Genomic DNA, 20,756 nt, shown 5'->3' on the forward strand with positions numbered 1-20,756 from the left:
TTCCCACTCCAGGGGGGAAACAAGAAAGTTGATCATTTTCTGAATTTTGTCCTAGGGCCCCCAAACACCTGATAACATCTAAGAAGAGCCAGATCCCAAACATGTTGCAGGACATTAGCCTCGGATAAACCCCAGCTGATGCTGGCATCAACACCCCCTACCTTCTATGATTGTAAAATAATGACTATTACCCACCACCACTTGCCTTTGATTGGACCCTATCTAGATTCCTGAAGGAACATGTATTCTGGACCCTTTCCAATATATACCCCTAACCCTAAACAATGAAGAGACTCATTCTCTTTTCCTTTCTGTGTCCCCCAGACACTCTGTCTGCTATACTCTGTTATTCATGCTATTCAATAAACTCTGCTTTCACTTTCTCCGGTTTGCATTTGATTTCTACCCTTTGCAAAGCCAAGGGACCTCTTGGATGATCCCGTGGGGACACCCCGCCCCACCTCAACCCAGGTTCTCGGACTCAGCCTGACAGCATCAAAGAGAATGCCTAGAAAACCTAGATAGGATAAATATAAGCAAATAGATTGTGTTAGTCTCCAAGGAATTTACAAAAAAGTGATTCAGAGTCATTAGATTTAATATCAAGTATTTTTTTTCCAAAGAGTAACACCAAACATTAAAATGGAAAGATTTTGGGGTGCCTGGGTGGCTCAGTCGGTTAAGCGTCCAACTTCAGCTCAGGTCACGATCTCACAGCTTGTGAGTTGGACCCCCGCATCAGCCCCCTTCCTGACAGCTCAGAGCCTGGAGCCTGCTTCAGATTCTGTGTTGCCCTCTCTCTCTGCTCCTCTCCCGCTCATGCTCTGTCTCTCTCGGTCTCTCAAAAATAAATAAACATTAAAAAAATAAAAAAAAATAGAATGGAAAGATTTTTAGGGATAAGTTTTCAGGCATACATACAGGGATGTTCTGGGGGAACTGTGCACATGGCACGTAAACAACATCTCATCTCCTCTTAGAACTTTAACAAACCTATTCTAAGGAAGATGGTGATGTATAACTACTATGAATACTTAAATAATAAAAGATTAAATTACAAAGTAGACATTCACGTGGCATGGAATTCCATTCAATAAAATCAAAGTTACTACATAGATATAGTATAATCTCACCTTCCCTGTCTTTACCAAGGAGGTAGCATATATTGAATGTTTCATTCTTGGACATAGACAGTTTTGTCTTGCTAACAGATACAGAGGTTTGTGTATATACATGATTAAATCATTATTGAGGTGGGGTTTTTTGTTTGTTTTTTGTTTTTTTTTCTTACTGTCTGCTCCATGATCATATAACATTTTACCTTCACTTATGAAAAGAAATGCCGGAGTTGGACCAAGAATCACTAACACATGATCCTTAGTTAGAGGGAGAAACGCTTCAGATGTTGACCTATTTATTTCAGTGAAGGAAAAGCTACCCCCAACATTCAATTCCTGGATCAATAATGAATTAAATCCAAGTAACTAAAAGCAAGTTTGAGACATACAGATTAACAAAATCAACCTCTCTGAATTTTGATGTACTTAAACCTCACTGAATCCTATCCTGACAGTTATTTCCACCTGAGATTTTTTGAGCCCTCTTGCAAGTACCAACATGACGAAATGTGATCAGACTCGTCAAGAGTGGGATAAAGTATACGTAGGAAAATGTTTCTGCTAAGGTTTCTACATAAGATTTTTTTCCTCACAAAGAGAAGTATGAACTTCAGCTTGTCTTAATTTTTTAAATAAACATACACATTGGATTTTGTAAATGTATAGGCTACACAGATGAGTGCTCTCTGAACTATGACCTTGCAGCCTTTTTTAAACCTAGTCACTAATTATCCCCAATATTTATGGCTTACATGAGCAAAATTAGTAAATAGGCTGTGACTCTGAGCCTGCTAGATCTATAGCAATTATTATAGAATATCTGTATTTCCCCGACTTACCTCAGCTATATGGAAATAAGTACCCAGTTCTCTCATTTTAGAAAAGAGATGGGAAGTTTAATGTTGCAAAATGTTACCTCACAACTCTTGTGATCTTGGGCAAGTTTGAATCCTTTTTTCCCATCACAATAACAAGAGTAACCTCCAGGGTAATTGACACAAAGTTGAGCACACATGTTCTCAGAGCATTCATCCACATCTGGGGTAAAAGAGAACATAAATCTTAATATCTTCTAAATGTTCAATCCAAGAGGAGTATTCTGATGTTAGTGTAAGATAATCAGTGATAATAGATTCTTTAGTGAAAGGAATCTCTGTGACATGAAATCACATTTCAACACTTGGCAGAAATTTAAATGAGTTACAAGCGTACAAGCGTAATGCCTATCTATTTATACACCTAAAGCAACAAATGTAATGTATAACTTTCAGCAATAAATAATTAGTAAAAATATAACAACTACACTAATTTTCCAATTTTTGAATTTGAGGGAAAAAAGACTAAGAGTCTCAGGATAAGTATCATTTCTGACTAAATAAATTCCATTAAGACTGCTTCACCATTCTTTTCTTGGAAGAAAAGAAAGGGAAGGGTAAGGAAGGGAGAAGAGAGGAAGGGGAGGAGGAGCAGATAGTGAAGAGAGGGGAAGGGGAAAAAGATCCCTTTTAACTGAAGGTTAATGTAATCGGGTATTAAATAATATCGAGAACATCTGACTTTCCATAATGCAGTGATTAATGGTGGCAATATATTTAAGGTTCTATCTTTATTTCTTATCAATTAAAAAAGAAAAACACACCTCACGGTACTATAATCTCCCATATCGTGAAATCTTTGATATGGCCCTGTCCTCACTCCATATTTTGAGAAAATCATTCTTGAAAAGTTGTAATGATACACTTCATCTAAAGTACACTTCAGAGCTACATAGGATCCTTGATATTTTCAATAAATGCACCCTGCAATCTTTGAAAGTTCCCAAGTACATTAACGCATATATTCATGGCATATAAATTCCCCCATAAAAATGTCTCAACATACAACTCCAAAATTAGTGATCCCTTAGCATTAAAATTAATTGGCATATAATTCAGTGTGCCTGGGTAGCTCAGTCAGCTATGCATCTGACTTCAGCTCAGGTCATTATCTCACGGTTCAGGCTGACAGCTCAGAGCCTGAAGCCTGCTTCGGATTTTGTGTCTCCCTCTCTCCCTCTCTGCCCCTTCCCTGCTTGTGCTCGCTCTCTCTCTCTCTCTCTCTCTCTCAAAAATAAATAAACATTAAAAAGAAGAACCTATTGCCAAATCCAAAGTAATAAACAATTTACAAAAAAAAAATAAATGACATATAAAGTACTCTGAATATTGTACATAGGTACCACACATGTATCTTTTTAAAAAAAAAAAATCTGTCATTCTTGAATAAAACTAAAATATACACAATGAAGTTGGCTAATAATAAATCTGAATATCACCACAGTAATTTCTATCTGGAGTCGTGGGAGAAGAGAGATGGTATGTGGAGGGCATAATTTTTGATGAGTGTATGGGAGGTAAAACATCAAAATATCAAGAGAAGCACATATATTTGAGAAAAAAAACCTATTCTGGAATTACTATTGATTTAGGCAAATTAATATAGAGAGGAATTAGATTAAAGGTTGTCTCCCAAAAAGTAGATAGAGACAGAAGGTAGATTAGAGTTTAGGAGAGGAAGGAGGGGAAACTTATTGCTTAATGGTTACAGAGTTCTGTTTGGGATGATGAAAAGTTTTGGAAACAGATAGCCTTGATGGCTCCATAACCATGTGGAAGCAATTAATGCCACTGAATTGTACCCTTAAAAATGGTTAAAAGGGTATCTTATATCATGTATACACATATATATATATATACACACATGTATATACATGTGTATATATATATGTATATATATCTCCACTATGAAAAATCACTATTGATTTGATTAGTTTTAATTATATTAAGTTTATTTTGAAATTTCGCAAAATTTAAAGGAGGATATGAGTCTATTTGCATATATCCATAATAAAAAAAATCCCCCAAATATCTAAGCCTCTGGGACGCACCTGGCAGTGCGCCTTCAGCCAAATGAAGTAATGAGTCCAAAGGGCTCTCCCAAATGTGCAGGTGCTGACAGTACTAATCAATACTTGTCAAATTTCTAGAGCTCAGTTATCATTTAATTATGATGAGATTTTCCTTTTACACGTATTTAATTATCACAAAACTACGTCATTTCCTATTTGAGAATAAATGACATAATAATACACGCACAGAAAATCATCCAAAAGCTTGGCATACACCTGAAGGTTTCTAACCATCCATGTAACACCCGTGTGATTTTTCAACTTATCTTTCATTTGCTTATGTTTTTCCTTCCAGGTTGAAATGCTTTTCGTCTTTGAATATTATTTAAATGATGTGAACGTATTTTTATCATCCACGGGAGATCTCCAATTCATACACAGCTTTGAGGGCAAACAGACTGCACAACCCCAGACCCAAAGACCATGTGTCTTACGTACTGTTATTCTGGAAGGAAGCCAATGACCCCCAAACCGGCCAAGCTACATCACGGAGCTTGCCATCGTAGAACATCTGATTGCTGATTTCACACAGAACCAGTGCTTCTAATAGGAAAGCAGGACTCAAACCCACCCTCTGCGCCATCAACAATGATACCACTACAACTCTACCTTCACAAGACTTTAATGTGGGGTTATATCTGTAGCCTTCAGCGCATTCACATTCAAAGTCTCCTGGAATGTTCTTGCACACAGCTGTGCCACAAATGTCTGGCTTCATTGAGCATTCATCCACATCTATAAATGAAACCAATAGATTAAAAAAAAAATATTTTTTCCCATACCAGAGAATACTAGCAAAGAATGCTTGATTTGTGTTTCCTGGATCTAGTTTAACATATGTAATGAGAAAAGAGAGTGGCCTGGGAATAACAAAATTTTAAATCTGTCACCATGTTTTAGTTTACTAAATATGAGTTCTTCATACACACATACAGGGAATTTGATGTTTGCTATGTTCTTTATAGTTATGTAAAAGGAGAGGGCTGTAGTTATTTTCTTATCTACCGGGTTACATTACATGAATAAATGGGAGAAAAGATTCACCATATTCTTAATATATACCCCGAAATGCATGTTTTTGAAGTATGTTCTTAAAAGTAGATTCACTCTGTATTATCACAATCATAAAAAACAAAAAAGAGGTGGCTCATCAGTCACTTTTTCCTTTGGAAATAAACACTTGCTAAATCTGCATACTATTATTTTTGGCTAAAGTATTCAAGAGTGATTCAAATTTAAAATGGAATTGAGTAAGGTCTCAAAGTATTTGTAAAATCCCAATACAAACTTTAGTGCTAAATTAATATCCAGAAATTTCAGACTCATTTATTATATTACATGGTAGAGTAGGAAATAAAGTATTGATTGCAGCTAGTCACTAGATAAAAACATCTATGAGAAAAACAAAGCAAGAGACAGAAATAGTTCAATGGAGATGTAATTATTTTAGTGAACTTTTCTCATCTGTAATCTCTGGAGACAGACAAGTTCAGAATAGGAAAAATATTTTCTACTCTAAAAAATTGAGAGTTTAATTTTTTCACAGACTAATAACCAAAATTTCAGATAATACTCTAGCTAAAAAAAAAGCATGCACAGAAATAATTGAATCAATTCCTGTGGTAAGGGAATTTTTCTGTATCATGACTGTATCAATGTCAATGTCATAGGTGTGATATTGTACTGTAGTTTTGTAGAATGTTACTATTAAGGGAAACTCAGCAAAGAGTACATGGGATCTCTTTTTATAATTTCTTGCAACTGTATGTGAATCTACAATTACCTCAAATAAAATATTCATTTTTTTTAAAGAGCTATAAAATCCATATTTTTAAATGAAAGTAGGGGCGCCTGGGTGACTCAGTGGATTGAGCGACCAACTTCAGCTCAGGTCATAATCTCATGGTTTATGAGTTCGAACCCTGCATCGGGCTCTGTGCTGACAGCTCAGAGCCTGGAGCCTGCTTTACATTCTGTGTCCACCTCTCTCTCTACCCCTCCCCTGCTCACACTCTGTCTCTCAAAAATAAATAAACGTTAAAAATAAAATAAAATAGTAAAAACATATGACTAAAATTATTTGGTTTCAGGCATATTGCAGAGAATTACTTAAATCATATGAGTCCAAGTTATAGGACGTTGATTTTATTACTCTACACTGACATCTAATGTCTGATAAAAAGTTTCATTCTTCCATTTTTAGACAATTACTGGCAACTTGATCTCAAGCATATCCACATCTTGGCAAAGGCCTTATTGTAATAGCTATACACATATTCTTCTATCACCTAGTTTACAGATAAAGACTGTAAATCAGGATGCCTGGTTGGATCAGTCAGTTAAGCACCAGACTTCAGCTCAGGTCATGATCTTACGGTCCAGGGGTTCGAGCCCCGCATCAGACACTGTGCTTGGAGCCTGCTTTGGATTCTGTGCCTACTTCTCTCTCTATCCCTCTCCCACCTCATGCTCCGTCTCTCTCTCTCTCTCTCAAAAAACAAACATTAAAAAAAAACAGATTAATAAGAAAAAAATATTTGAAAAAAAGACTGCGTAAATGAAGTATACCAGAACACATGTTCTGGTCATCAGGGACATTCTATGTGTGAGAACTTCTTGTAATAATTTGTATACATGTGTATTAACTCAATGGATAAGAATTAAATACCTTTTAATTAAAAATATAAGTTACAACTTCTTTAGAAGAACAGACCATTCAAGTACTAAGATGCAGAAGTATAAATGGGTATTATTTGCTTATAGAATGCATATGGTTCCTGCATTATGATGGCTTTCTATAATGTGTTCTAACAATACTGGTATTCTAAATTTCTAACTTCAAACAGACCTTCAAATAGGCAGATGAGAAAGGTATATAGTCACAAATTGGGACAATGGTTCAGGAATAATTGTTAATAAATGCAGTTCACTTTAGAGTCATTTAACTGCACTTTAAATAATATAGTAAATTATACTAAACATTATAGTACGATGAGGGACAGATCATCTCTTGAATATGAATTCAATCTGGGGATTTCTCAAAGCAGATATGAATAAAGTTGAACAAGGATACTTTATGTTTTAACTTACTAAATTTTCAACCTCACAGCAAAAAGAAGAGGAATAGGAGGAAGGAAGAAGGAAGGAAGGAAGGAAGGAAGGAAGGAAGGAAGGAAGGAAGAATGGAAGGAAGGAAGGAGGGAAGGAAGGAGGCATGGGAGGGAGGATGGAAAGAAAGGGAAAATTGCTCCCAATTTCTAAAGGCAAAATTTAACTCCAGGCTAGGAAATTTCATTTTTAGTCATCCACACACCTAGCACAAATATTTGAATATTTACCTATGGCAGATAAAGGAGTCAAATAGAAAGGACAATAGGCAGAAAGAAAAAGTAAAAATTGAAGGGAAACATAAAGACAAAGAAAAACAAAAGAAATACACTAGTAAAATGACTTACTGAAATAACCTGACAGGAATTTTTTTTAATCTGAAGGAAAAAAATAGTTATGACCAAAGATGAGATCTTAAATGTATAAAGAGAAAGAAAACAAGTTCTTCATCTTTCCCAAAACTGCAATAGGAGATAAGGTGCAAGAGGAAAGGTTTATACTGGATACGCAAAAGGTATTTCTAACAAGGAAATACGACCTACAGTGGGAGAGGTTATGAAGGATTGGATTATGGTGCACTACTTTGTATAGATGGTGTATACTTTGTATAGATGTTTACCTTATTGGAATAAAGTGCATAATATTATAGTGTCTGACAAAACTACCAACAATGGTTTTGCAAAGACTCTAGTAAGCAAGGATTTGCACTGAGACTTCACGTTATCACCATTTGATGAAATTCTTTATTCAAACGTGCACAGGCACACACACACACACATACACACAGTAAGAAAACAATAAAATACTCAGTAATAAAATACAATAAGAAAACACTGAAAAATTCTATAAATAACAAAATATGAGTATAAACATTAACCTAAAAGGCAGTCCCCTAGTATCATAAGGCTTCAAGGTGGATAATAACGTATATATATTAAAAGCACTTAGAACCAGAGAGTTCCAAGCATTTTCTGGGGGAAATTCCTGTAGCGGAACTTTGCTCTCACACTTACCTTTACAGTCCTTCTTATTTGAAAGCATAACAAAACCACTTTTACAGGAACAGTGGTAACTTCCAGGTGTATTATCACATATCTGACTGCAACCTCCATTCACATGTGAGGGATCTTTGCATTCATTTATATCTGAGAAGGGAAGAACAGATTGTTTTCAAAGAGATAAAGCCTTTGGAGACCTTCCCAGGAGGTCACTCCGGACGAGCCAGGCGGGTTTACCATACGTACCATATTCACACTTGTCTCCTTGCCAACCTGATTTACAAACGCAAGTGAATGTAGCTTGGCCATCTTTGCAGCTCATATATCCATCTTCATTGCATGGTAGAGGACTACACTGGTCTGGAATGGCTGAAGGAGATAGACAACTATTTAATTTTACCACGCGCCATGGTAAAAAAAAGAATTATATGCCCTTTAATAGAAATCCTGTGCACGAAGCCTGTAATCAATACCAAAAAAAATTACAACCCCTTCCTTCAAGTAACACTTTTTCATAGAAAAGTGAGTCCATATTTATTTTTTCTTCTATGACTGTTTGCCTTGTTTTCCAAACTCCACATACGAATGAAGTCACATGGTATCTGTCTTTCTCTGACTGACCTACCTCACTCAGCATAATACTCTTCAGCTCCGTGTTCACGTTTCTGCAAATGGCAAGATTTCATTCTTTTTTAAAAAGAGAGGCAGACCATGAAGCCGCCTTTTGACTATAAAGAGGTGGATGGTTGCCAGAAGGGAGATGGGTGGGGGGATGGGTTGAATGGGTGATGGGAATTGGAGTTACGATTGTGATGAGCGCAGGGTGTTGTATGTAGGTATTAAGTCACTATATTGCTCACCTAAAACTAATATTGCTTTTATGTTGGCTAACTGAAATTTAAATAAAACATAAAAGAAAAAGGAAATAAAAGAAAGAAAACACATAACTTCCTGAAAAAAAAAAACTGATTCCACTAAACAAACCTTTATAATTATTTTGCAAAAGGGAACTACTTCTTTATTTGCAAATATAGACAGTACTTAACTGTAATTTGATATTTTTCATATAAATTATTTTATTTGATCCTTAAAATGATTCAGTGAGGTGTGCAGAACAAATAAAACTACTCAGTATCAACAGAAAATGAATTTGGGACTTCCAATTTGGCTAAGAAGAAGTAACATGGACTAGATTTATCTTCCTGCTCAAAATACATAAAACAGTGGTTTCCAGACACTGGACAACAGGTAGCAGAGTATTGGTGATGCCCAGGGGAAGGCTATTTTCTTCATAAAATGTTATAGCACCTTATCATGATCTTAAATGATATGCCCATTTGCTTCTTTACTAATTTGTGGTCTCTCTCCCTCCACTAGACACTGCAATGGTCCCTTGGTTCCTGTACATTTCTGTTTCTCAAGCCTTCCTAGTTAACTCTGCAAGTTCCTTCCATCCTTCTAACACATTTCCCTTTGCTTAAGTTAGCTAAGGAATTTTCTGTGACTTGCAAAAAAAAAAAAAAAAGTTTTAAAACTAACCAAAACCTAATTACCCAATTTTTCAACAAACATCCTCATAAAATCATCAAGTTTTTTGAAAAGTAGTAATAAAATAGGTATTAGTTACAATGATAGAAAACAAGCTAATTAGCAAGTTATCAAATTATTTTCATATATTTTGGTAAATTAAAAATAAATAAAGTATGGACGCCTGGGTACCTCAGTCGGTTAAGCGTCTGACTTCAGCTCAGGTCATGATCTCACAGTTTGTGAGTTCGAGCCCCACCTCTGGCTCTGTACTGACAGCTCAGAGCCTGCAGCCTGCTTTGGATTCTGTGTCTCCCTCTCTCTCTGCCCCTCCCATGCTTATGCTCTACCTCTGTCTCTTAACAATAAATAAATGTTAAAAAAATTTTTTAAATTAATTAATTAATTAAATAAAGTAGGGGTGCCTAGGTGGCTCAGTCGATTAAGCGTCCAACTTAGGCTCAGGTCATGATCTCACAGCACATGAGTTTGAGCCTCACATCAGCCCCACACTACCAGCTTGGAGCCTGACTGGGATTCTCTCTCTTTGCCCCTCCCCCACTAAGGCTTTCTCTCTCTCTCTCTGCCACTCCCCCACTCACACTTTCTCTCTCAAAAAATAAACTTTAAAATAAATAAAGTATGAATTAAATATGTTTGTTCAGCAAACCGTTTTACCTGTGTAATTAAAACCAACTTAAAATTAGAGAAAATGCAGATAAATGAATATTTAGATAATGCCGATGCTATATGTACAATGTTCACTAGATAAACATCCCAATTTACACCTTGCAATTTCACCTTTGTCTCTTTGACTCTCAATTGGGAAAATGGGTAATGAGAGACAAATAATCTACCAGAATTATCACTACGCCCTATGTGAACTTTAGCGGGAGAAGGCTAATTTGATATTCAAACAGTTTTCACATTTATGTTACTGATGCCAAAAGTTAGAAGAATAAACATGGCTCCACTTTGACCTATCAATCAACCGTAACATTTGGTCATACTACATGATTATGCAACAACATCCAAAATAAAACTGTTTGGGAATAAAATTCTGAAGTCAATGACCTAAAGCTTAGTAAACAAGGAACACTGTTCAATTTAAACCTTAGGTGGAATATTTATTTTGAGTAAAAGAGCAGCATATGCATTTGAAAAAACCCTTTTCCAAATGATGTCAAAAATATCTCCTTGCTGGGCATAACAAGTCTTGTAGGGCTCATTCGTTGATTTTAAACATCAGTTATATTTACATGGTGCATTTACTTGCAGATTTTTATTTTGTTTTGTTTTGTTACTCAAATGGACGACAGCGGTGCTTACCAGTGACACAGCTCCTTAGATCAGGGTAGGCATCGGTTGACTGACGTGCAGCAGTGAACAATCCAGCTCGGAAAGAGCCAAGACAATCTGGAAACATAAATGTAATCTTAGAGTAGATACATTTACCTCATGTGAAATCATGGTGGGAGTAGAAATTATCCAAAGTGATAGAATATTTATGTTCCTGTGGATTTATAGGATTCAGCATTCAAAATGATGAACGTGATGGAAACGTGAGCCCTAAATGTTTCCATCCACCTTTTTGAAAAATTAAGTATCTATAAGCAAGATGACAATACATACAGATGACAATAAGGAAAGACAGGTTTATGGAAGCTTCTTCTCAGAGAAGAACCTTAAAGCAAGAAGTGAAACGATGTTAGGTTAACAAAAAAATTTATTCGCAAATAAGTCTATGTTCTTCATTCCGCAGCAGAGACCTAAAATTACCCTCAAATCTGTAGATCAGAGCCTGGTTTAAAAGCATCTATAATTAAATCAATAGACTAACTTAGTGTTTCTGGTCATTGTAGGCAACTTCTACTTCTCCTAGTGTTGCATATAGATTAATATAATAATATTTGTGTAATGCCTCAGTATTACAAAGTAGGTTTACTTCATTCATGTTATTCCTCACTACAACTCTGGGAAATTAGAGCAATCTGGCAGCAATAACAGCTGAAATAACAGATAAAATACTTATATACTTAAAAAATAAAATAAAATACTTACTTATATACTTTAACTAGGAGTCATTTAGTCTCAACAACATAACATTTCTTAATAGTCCCTCAAGACAACATTGTATAAATATATATGTATGTATATATACACATATATATCTTACTTCACTATACAGCTAATCACAACTTACTAAAAAAGTGGTATTTTTATTATCTTTTGCTAACAACCCCCAAAATCAGAAGCTTAAATAACAACTCCATTTTAGATTAAATTTTAGGTCAAATATTTAGAAAGGGTTTGGTTGGGCTGTTTGTCCCTGCTGCACATTAAGAGTCAGCCAGGGTGGCTAGGATCGGAAGATCCACTTCCCAGATGGTTTTTCACTCACATGGCTGACAGCTCAGGCTCCTTGGCATTTCTCTCTATACACATGTCATGTTTCAGGGCTTCTCACTGTGGTTGGGTTTCTCTTAGCAGGCTGGTCCTAGAGTGGTACTTCTTTCGTGGTAGCTAACTTCCAAGAGGAATAAAGCAGAAACTGCCAGGCCGATGAAAGAGGCATTTTGTCACCTTTGCCACAGTCAACTGATCAAAGCAATCCCAGGGGCCATCCAAAGTCAGGGGGTAAGGGGGCACTATATTTTTATGAGCACTTCATGCTGCTGCATAGAAGTTACTGTTTCTAATTTATTGCTTGTTAAACATTACTCCATGGCAAGCAACGACCATTTTTATAATCCCCTCTACCAATGAAAGATACTCAGGTTGCCCCCAACATCCCACCTCCACAGGTGCACTGTGATGGACATCTTCATATGTGTCTCATTAGTATATGCATAAGAAATAGATACCTGGGGGTTCCAGAATTGTGAGATCATTAGATAGGCAGGTACTTTGTGACTCTCTAGAGGTGCATTCCCACCAGAGAGCACAAGAATTTCTATATCTTGGCTGTCTAATTTTTGCCAGAATAGGTAATAAAGTGACATCGCATATTGTTTTTCTGATTTCTAGTGAGATGCAGCATACCGTTATGTCATCTAAAAAACTTTTGAGGGGCACCTGGTTCAGTTGGTTAAGCCTCCAGCTTCGGCTCAGGTCATGATCTCACAGTTTGTGGGTTTGAGCTCCAAGTCGGGCTCTATGCTGACAGCTCAGAGCCTGAAGCCTGCTCTGGATTCTGTGTGTGTGTGTCTCTCTCTACCCCTTTCCTGCTCATTTTCTTTCTTTCTCTCTCTCTCTCTCAAAAATAAATAAGCGTTAAAAAATTTAATAAAGAAATAAAAAATTTTTGAGTTTCCTCCTCCGAAAATTTTCATTACTAACCATTTTTCTATTGGCAGTTATTTATCGTTCATGTGGGTTTGCAGAAATTTAAACATTTATAAATATCATCTCTCATTCTGTTATCTCTTAAACTTTTACGTCTCTTTTAAGAGAAGTTCCTAACTTTGTTGTAATCAAATTTACCAAATACTTTGCCTTATGGTTTGTGAATTTGCAGGTGTTTTTCCATGCTGTTGATTACAAAGATATTACAAAGATATTCTACTGTGTTATTTCTTTAATTTCATGGTTTGTCTTTAACATTTTTGTCTTTATTCCACCTAGAATACACCATTACATTTGGTGGTACTTAGGAACCCAGATTTATATTTCTGGTTAGAGTTAGCCATTCTCCCCCACACCATCTTCTCAACAACCCACAGTGATTTGTGGTGTCATCTTTATCAGATATTAGGTTGCCATATATACATGGGTCTCTGAACTCTCTAGGTTGATTAGTCTACATGTTCTGACAGTATTATATGGTTTTCTTTATAGCTTTGAATTAATATTTGATGAGGTACTTCCTCCTTTTAGACATAGACATAGGTGAACTTTTATTCCCTGATTTAAATGCTAAAGTGAACTTACTGAATTCCTTTAAAAAATCTGATATTCTAAATGGGATTGCTTTGAATATATAGATCAATTTGCAGTTAACTGATCTCTCTTTAGCATTACTCAATTCAAGATCATGAAATGTCTTTCCATGATTTCAGTTCATCCTCTATATCCTTAATTCACGTTTAAAAATTTTTTTCTATAGAGATCTTACAGAATTTGCAGCTATAGAAAAAGGTATCATCTTTTCATTTTCCAGTGGACTACTGTTTGTGTAAGAACTACTACTGATTTTTATAGGCTAGTCTTAGAGCTATCTAAAAATCTCCTATGTGTTCTAATATATTGTCTACGTATCATTTTTATTTCTGGGCATATCATTGTATCAGTTATAATTAATGCTAGGTATATACTTTGCCCATGAGCTATACAATTCCTATTTCTTTTTCTTTCCTTATTTCATTGGCTATAACTTCCAGTGCTTCTCTTCTTGTCCTCAACCATAGACTATATCTAAACTTTACCCAGTAAGTATAATTACTGCAGATTTTGAGTTTTTCCTTCCTTCTTTCTTCGTTTTTTTCCATCCTCTTTTTCTTTCTTTCCTTCTTTTTTTCTCTCCAGTTGTGTGTATATCATTAAAGTGACCATACATGGCAATTTTTCCAGAACAGTCCTAGTACTGGGTAGTACTGGTCCTGGACAAAAGTATCAAAATTTGTAAATTATATGGTTATTCTGTATAACCTTCACCAAGTTCAGAAAGTTCCCTGAAAATTATAGTTTGCAAAAAGGTTTTATAATTAAGCTCTGAATTTTATCAACTGCTTTTTCTGTATGAACTGAAGTAATAATATACTATTTACATGGATAATTACATTGATAGACTTTTCTGATGTTAAACCACTCTTAAATTTCTGGAATAAACCTAATTTATTATGATATACTCTCTTTGATACATTTTAGATAGATTGGATATCATATTATTTTCTTGTGTTGTTCTTACCTGATTTTGACTTTTTTAAATTTTTATTTAATTTTGAAAGAGAGAGACAGAGCATGAGTGGTGGAGGGGCAGAGAGCGAGGGAGACGGAATCCGAAGCAGTCTCCAGGCTCCCAGCTGTCAGCAGAGTCCAGTGTGGGGCTTGAACCCACAAACTATGAGATCTTGACCTGAGCCGAAGATCATGACCTGAGACGCTTAATCGACTGAGCCACCCAGGCACCCCTTACCTGATTTTGGAATCAAGATTATACCAGCCTTTCTGAATAAGCTCACAGCATAGAATCTTATTCTCTCTTCTAGGGCAATTTTATAAGAGAAAATTTAACTTTTTTTTTAATTTTAATTTGGAAGAAGTCATCTCTAAAACATCTAGATCTAGGAGATCCGGAAGAGGGCTTTGGTTGAGGTTTTACTTTTTCACTAGTTATTTATAACCAAGTTATCTATATCTTCATGTAAAATTATAGATGTTTCCTACTTTTCTAGGAATGTATCCATTTTATCAAGTTTTCAAATATATTTTGGTATAGCTGTTTGTATTATTTTGTGATTATATTTTATTTTATGATACTCTTTATTTTACCATTATAAATTCAATCAATGTTGGACTTCTAGTATTTCTTCTTTTTATCCTACACCTTCTATTTTGGCATTTCCTCTTTCCTTCTTTTTCTTTTTCCTTAATTATTCTTGCTAAAGATCAGGCTAACTTAATAACCTTTGCACCAAATGCAATTTTGCTTTTGTGAATGTTCTCTTTTGTTTTGTTTTCCTTTTAACTTATTTCCATGTCTATTTTTGTTATTATTTTTTGCTATTCAGTGTCAAATTTAAGAATTTTTCTTGATTTGTATGTTAAGGTCATCTTGTAAATTCTCCAATGTGTTTTTTCACTGCTGCTTCAGAGGTCACCACCCAGTCCCCACACACACTAGGTAAATCCAGACTTCAGCTTACCCATGGATTCCTCACATTTCTTGTTGTTTTTCATTTTATGTTGTTATCATTAGGGCCTGGAATGCCAATGTTTCTCCTGAGATGATTTTAAGAGAAGGAGTCAGCAGTTTGGGCTAGTTCACCAACTTGGCAAGAACTAAATAACTAAAACTTATTTCTAACGTTTATATTTAGGCTCAGAATTAGCATTTTTCCAAAAATTTTCTCTCCCATTAATAAAATCATCCATTCTATCAGGTGATATTTTAAAGGCTCATATAAATGGTAGAGTTATTTATTCTATTTTCTAAGGAAAGAACACAACTCAAAAACTTATGTTTGTATAATGAAGCCCCAGAGAATTTCTGACCAAATTCTATGTTTCCAGTGCAGCACATAGGATATGTGGATAAATTGAACCACTTTCTAAGCCTCTGAATCTCTAAATCTAAACACTGCCCACTGTGTTAGTATTAGTGGTCTAATTTCTTAGGTGTCCTTATCTTGCTGCAAGTTTTCTGAATGAGCTATGATAAGTAGTAAAATTATGTTAGATTTACCAAGGACAGGATTACAAAGTTTTTGTTTGTTTGTTTGTTTGTTTGTTTGTTTCCAATTAGGGCCATTGGCCTCTAGAATGCACATATCAAATGACAGAAAGGTTTAAGTTAGGTAGAGCATTTCTTTTCTGTTTTCAGCAGTGGGATTCATTGCATATGCCTATATACATAAGTAAAGACCCAAATATAAAATATGAATCAAAAAATAAAACATAATAAAAAGTATATATTTTTTATATTATGAGTTGGTTAAATAATAATACTTTACATTTCAAGACAGTTCCATGCAGTGAAAAACCTATCTGCATACATATACTTATTTGTTATTCCCAATAGGTCCAAAGTTAGAAAATATAATTATGGTGTACATTTAAATGCAGAACCTGAAAAGCTAAATAACTTGCTTAACCTGACACAGTAGAAATTTTTAGACCTAGGAGTAGAGCCCACATCTTGTGTTTTCATTTTTTTTTCCTTTGTTTGCACTTGTTTTTTCTACCAAGCTGCCACATAAGATAAGCAAAGAGAAGAAAAAGTTGAGTCGAGCCAGAAAAGAGGAAGTTGAGAAGCATAAAAGGAGAAAAAAAGCAAAGTATTTTATTAAAGGCACTTCCCCAGAATACATAATACTGTATTAAAATGTTATTTATATTCATCCAAATATACTCTGTGATCAAAGGTCTGTGCTTCTAGAGTACTGATATCTGCAGAAACACAGCTTCATTACATAAACCTAAGAAACAAGAATTAATACTATTTTTTAAGCTTTTAATTTTTCATAGCCAAATATTATCTTTTGTTTTTAAATAAAATATGTAAATTCCTATCTAAAATTGAGTAGCTGAAGCAGCCTTGATATTCTAATTTTTCTCCATTTTAACAGTATAAACACTTAGTTTTTGTTTTAGAAAGTGAGTAACTTTACATGTGTAACTTTACAAAAGAAGAGAACTTTTTCATGGATGTGTATCTATACCCCATTGCTCTTTAAGATACGGCAGCTAAAGATTTTAGAGAACCTTGCTGCATTTTCACATCTATAGACATGAGTAATATTACTACATAGTTTTTATAGTGTCCTCTTTCCAAATTTGAAGGAAACTGTTTAAGTTTGTTATCAGCAGCTAGAAAAGGGAAGGCAAAAAAGAAAATGGGAATAGAGGGGGAGTCAGGGAAGAAAACTAAAAAGGACTAGCATAACATATTCCTCTATGTACTTTCAAAACATCATCTCATGTTATTTCTTGCTAGAAACGTATTGGTAAATTGCTGTTATCCATCTGACCACTGAGAAAACTCGGGCTCCTTCAGGTAAAGTAATTTTAAGATCTTGCAGTAGATACGTATTAGATTGGAAATTATAGAAAGAAATTATAGTAAGTCAGCTGGAAAACACCCCGCAGCCCACAGAACATGGGTTCAAATGGGTCATGCCATGAAGATCTAAGAGATACCACTGAACTGATGTCTTACAACTGTTAACACAGGTAAAATGAGATGGAGTATATTGCAGTTAAGTCTCCTTGGCTCAGGATATGCCACATAAGTAAGAATTCAGACCGTCATGGATACAAAACATGTAAGAGTAACCACTTCAGGAATTATGAAAAAGGGCATGTGGTTCTAAAAGGGTGTTCTACCCAGTAGTCTTGGGCTCTTCTCTTGCTAATTGTCCTGAAGGGAAAATATAAGAACATACCATCATTTCAGTATAAATCTTCCTAGGAAAAGGGGAAAGGTATAAATCTAAAGACCATCTAAAGATGGTCTCTGAAACTTCATAAACAAAACAAAAGCAAACAAAAAGTAAAGCCCTAAACTATAATGAAACCATCTAACTTCAAGAGAAATGCATTTAACAGAAAGAGTTATTTGCAACATTATATTAATAACTCTAAGCTGCATAGTTATTAATGCGTATAAGATCACATTTCTACTATTCTTTCTCCAAGGAAGATTTTTCATTTCTGCAGTGCTTGAACCCTCAAATTGGCTTGGATAAGAGCTGGGTGGAAAGAGGTACAAATGGTGAATATTCTGAGCCTAAAGGAGGAGGGAGAGCATGCCTGTGTAGGTTGGACCTACAGAGAATTCCATCAGAAAAAGGGGATTTTTGCAGATTTGCAAATTATAGTCTACTTTTATTGTTTGGAAATATTGACAACTTTCCCAAGTAATATTAATATATCTCAACATTTGCTTAAAGCAAACTGGAGCCTTGTTATCTTTCATGTCTATTGAGTTGAAATCATCTAATCTATTTGGGTGTAGAAATACCACCTCCCTCCTTGAGAATCCAGAATGGTATCCAAAGGCAAAACATGGGTAGGGATACTTCAGGGAATGGTGAAATGATGTTTCAAAGAGAGATACTAGTAATGATTTCTATAACTATTTAAATTATGATGATTTCTGTCATAAGCTCTGGGGAGTATAGAGATCTTTCCTTTCATTAAGAGATCATCTATAAGCTCCAGTTACAAAGTAAACAAGTCGTAGAGTATAATGTATAGGATGGTGACTACAGTTAATAATATTTGAAAGTTGCTAAGAAAGTGGATCTTAAAAGTTCTAATCACAAGAAAAAAAATTTACTATGTGTGGTGATGGATGTTAACTAGACTTACTGGGTAATCATTTTGCAATATATACATACACATATTAAATATTATGTTGTATGCCTGAAACTAATCCAACATTATATGTATGTATGTTAATTATGTATCAATTTTGAAAAGATAATCCAGGGTGTCTGGGTGGCTCAGTTGGTGAAGCGCCAAATTTGGCTCAGGTCATGATCTTGCGGTTCGTGAGTTCAACACCACGTTGGGCCCTGTGCTGACAGCTCAGAGCCTGGAGCTTGCTTCGGATTCTGTGTCTCCCTCTCTCTCTCCCCCTCCCCTGCTCACACTCTGTCTCTCTCTCTCTCAAAATAAATAAGCATTAAATAAAAATTTTTAAAAGGTAATCCATGAAAATTCACATGCTTATAAAGAATGTCCTGATATATAAATATAATTTATCAACAGCTCATAGACCTTTATAAGAAAGATGTGAGAATGAAAAAGGCTAAAAGTCAAAATGCCACATGGTAGTTAAAGAACCATTTCAAATTTTTCTACATGTCTTTAAATAAAAGGACAGCAAAACTGAATATAAAATGAGATATTACTCCCAAGGCAAATTAAATTATATTGGATGGAATATATGGATGGAAGATTGGACTTGATCAAATCGAACTTCCTTTCCATTTCTAAGATTATATGATTAAGATTCTTTGAACTTACCTAAGTATTTTGGATAAAAATAATCCTAGAAAGAAAGAAAAGAGAAAAATATATCTTAGCAAGCCTAAATTTCACTATACAGTTAAAACTCAATTTTATCATGTGTTTTGTATTAATGATGCAAATATATTATATATAAGTATCATTTCCATGTTACATTTTTGCTATAGTAAAATATAGCAAGAGTAGGTAACTAATAACATTAAGTCAATAAGATGCTTAGCTTAACTCAGTATTGATCAATAAAATCATGTCACAAAAGCTTCTAATCTGAAAACAGGCTCTATTGAAGATGTTAAATATAACATATGCCCTCTATTTGTAACTCCTTTAATTTTTCCATAATGATCAGATACCCAAGTGACACATTTCATGTCATGCTGATGACACACACCAGATTTAATGCTGAATAACAGTGCCATAATTTGAAATTAATTAAAGTGAACATTATCTTTTAGCATCTTCTGTACATGTAATCCCTTACTTACAAATTGGTTACGTACCAAAAGCTTGTCTGTAAATCGGTAATTTGGGCTAAGGAATGTACTTTACCAAATGGAGAAAAATGTTAAAAATGATTTCTGCAGGTAACATTTCTAGGCTGGTTCCCCAAGGCCATCTTAAGCCACAATATATCTAATATGTAACATTAGTAACACAAAAAACCAGTGCTTCAACAGAAAAACATACTCTAGTAAGGAACATACCTGGTCCAGTATAGAGTCAAAGTCTTCACTCTTGCCTCCTCTCACATATAAACCTACACAACATTTACCTACTAGTTTATAAGGATGGGATCTCCCACCAAGTGATTCCAACAGTGGTGTTTTCCTCTACAGAACAAAAGCCAAGAGGACAAGCAACGACGAATGGGTTCAAAGAGAGATGATGTGAGGGGAAAGGAAGATATTAGTGGCAGTGAAGAGATGAGCAATAGGGTGGATACTGGGAGTGCGGACTATTACAGCATGGACAGGGAGAGGCTGGGGTGGGATAGAAAATGAGAAGCAGTCACAAATGTTTTTTCCTTTCTCCCTTTTCTTCATTACTCTCTCTGTCATCTTTCGCTTTCATATATGAGGCTAATGTCAGAAAGTGGAGGAGAGGAAGCACATAAATGAGGTTCCCTTCTCCACTACTTTCCATCTTCTCCACTATGGTCTTCTACATCACTCTCCATTTGCTATTCAGAGACTAAGCTACCAGATCATATCTATGGTATTAGACATATGTACTCAAGTATTTATGGGCAATGTAATAATATGATATCTCAGGGATGCAGGCTTGCCTTAAGCAATCCAGCAAAACAAAACAAAAATTAGACTGGGTGGGGTAGAGAACAGGCAAAACAAGAATGGCTGATTGCTA

At 35.1% G+C, this 20,756-nt stretch overlaps 1 protein-coding gene across 2 annotated transcripts in view; it reads right to left on the reverse strand.

The window, feature by feature from the left end:
* The window catches only part of PROS1 (protein S), a 69,015-nt gene that overhangs the window by 24,332 nt on the left and 23,927 nt on the right, over nt 1–20,756 (reverse strand). For both annotated transcript variants that reach the window (XM_027077579.2, XM_053220711.1), the window contains exons 3-8: nt 19,389–19,413; nt 11,028–11,114; nt 8,418–8,540; nt 8,187–8,318; nt 4,675–4,800; nt 2,035–2,156 (exon numbers count right to left, since the gene is read on the reverse strand). In XM_027077579.2, the coding sequence (XP_026933380.1) occupies nt 2,035–2,156; nt 4,675–4,800; nt 8,187–8,318; nt 8,418–8,540; nt 11,028–11,114; nt 19,389–19,413 (615 nt within the window). The remainder of the gene's footprint in view (nt 1–2,034; nt 2,157–4,674; nt 4,801–8,186; nt 8,319–8,417; nt 8,541–11,027; nt 11,115–19,388; nt 19,414–20,756) is intronic.

The sequence above is a fragment of the Acinonyx jubatus genome, chromosome C2 (genome assembly GCF_027475565.1).
Source record: "Acinonyx jubatus isolate Ajub_Pintada_27869175 chromosome C2, VMU_Ajub_asm_v1.0, whole genome shotgun sequence".
NCBI classification, from domain to species: Eukaryota; Metazoa; Chordata; class Mammalia; order Carnivora; family Felidae; genus Acinonyx; species Acinonyx jubatus.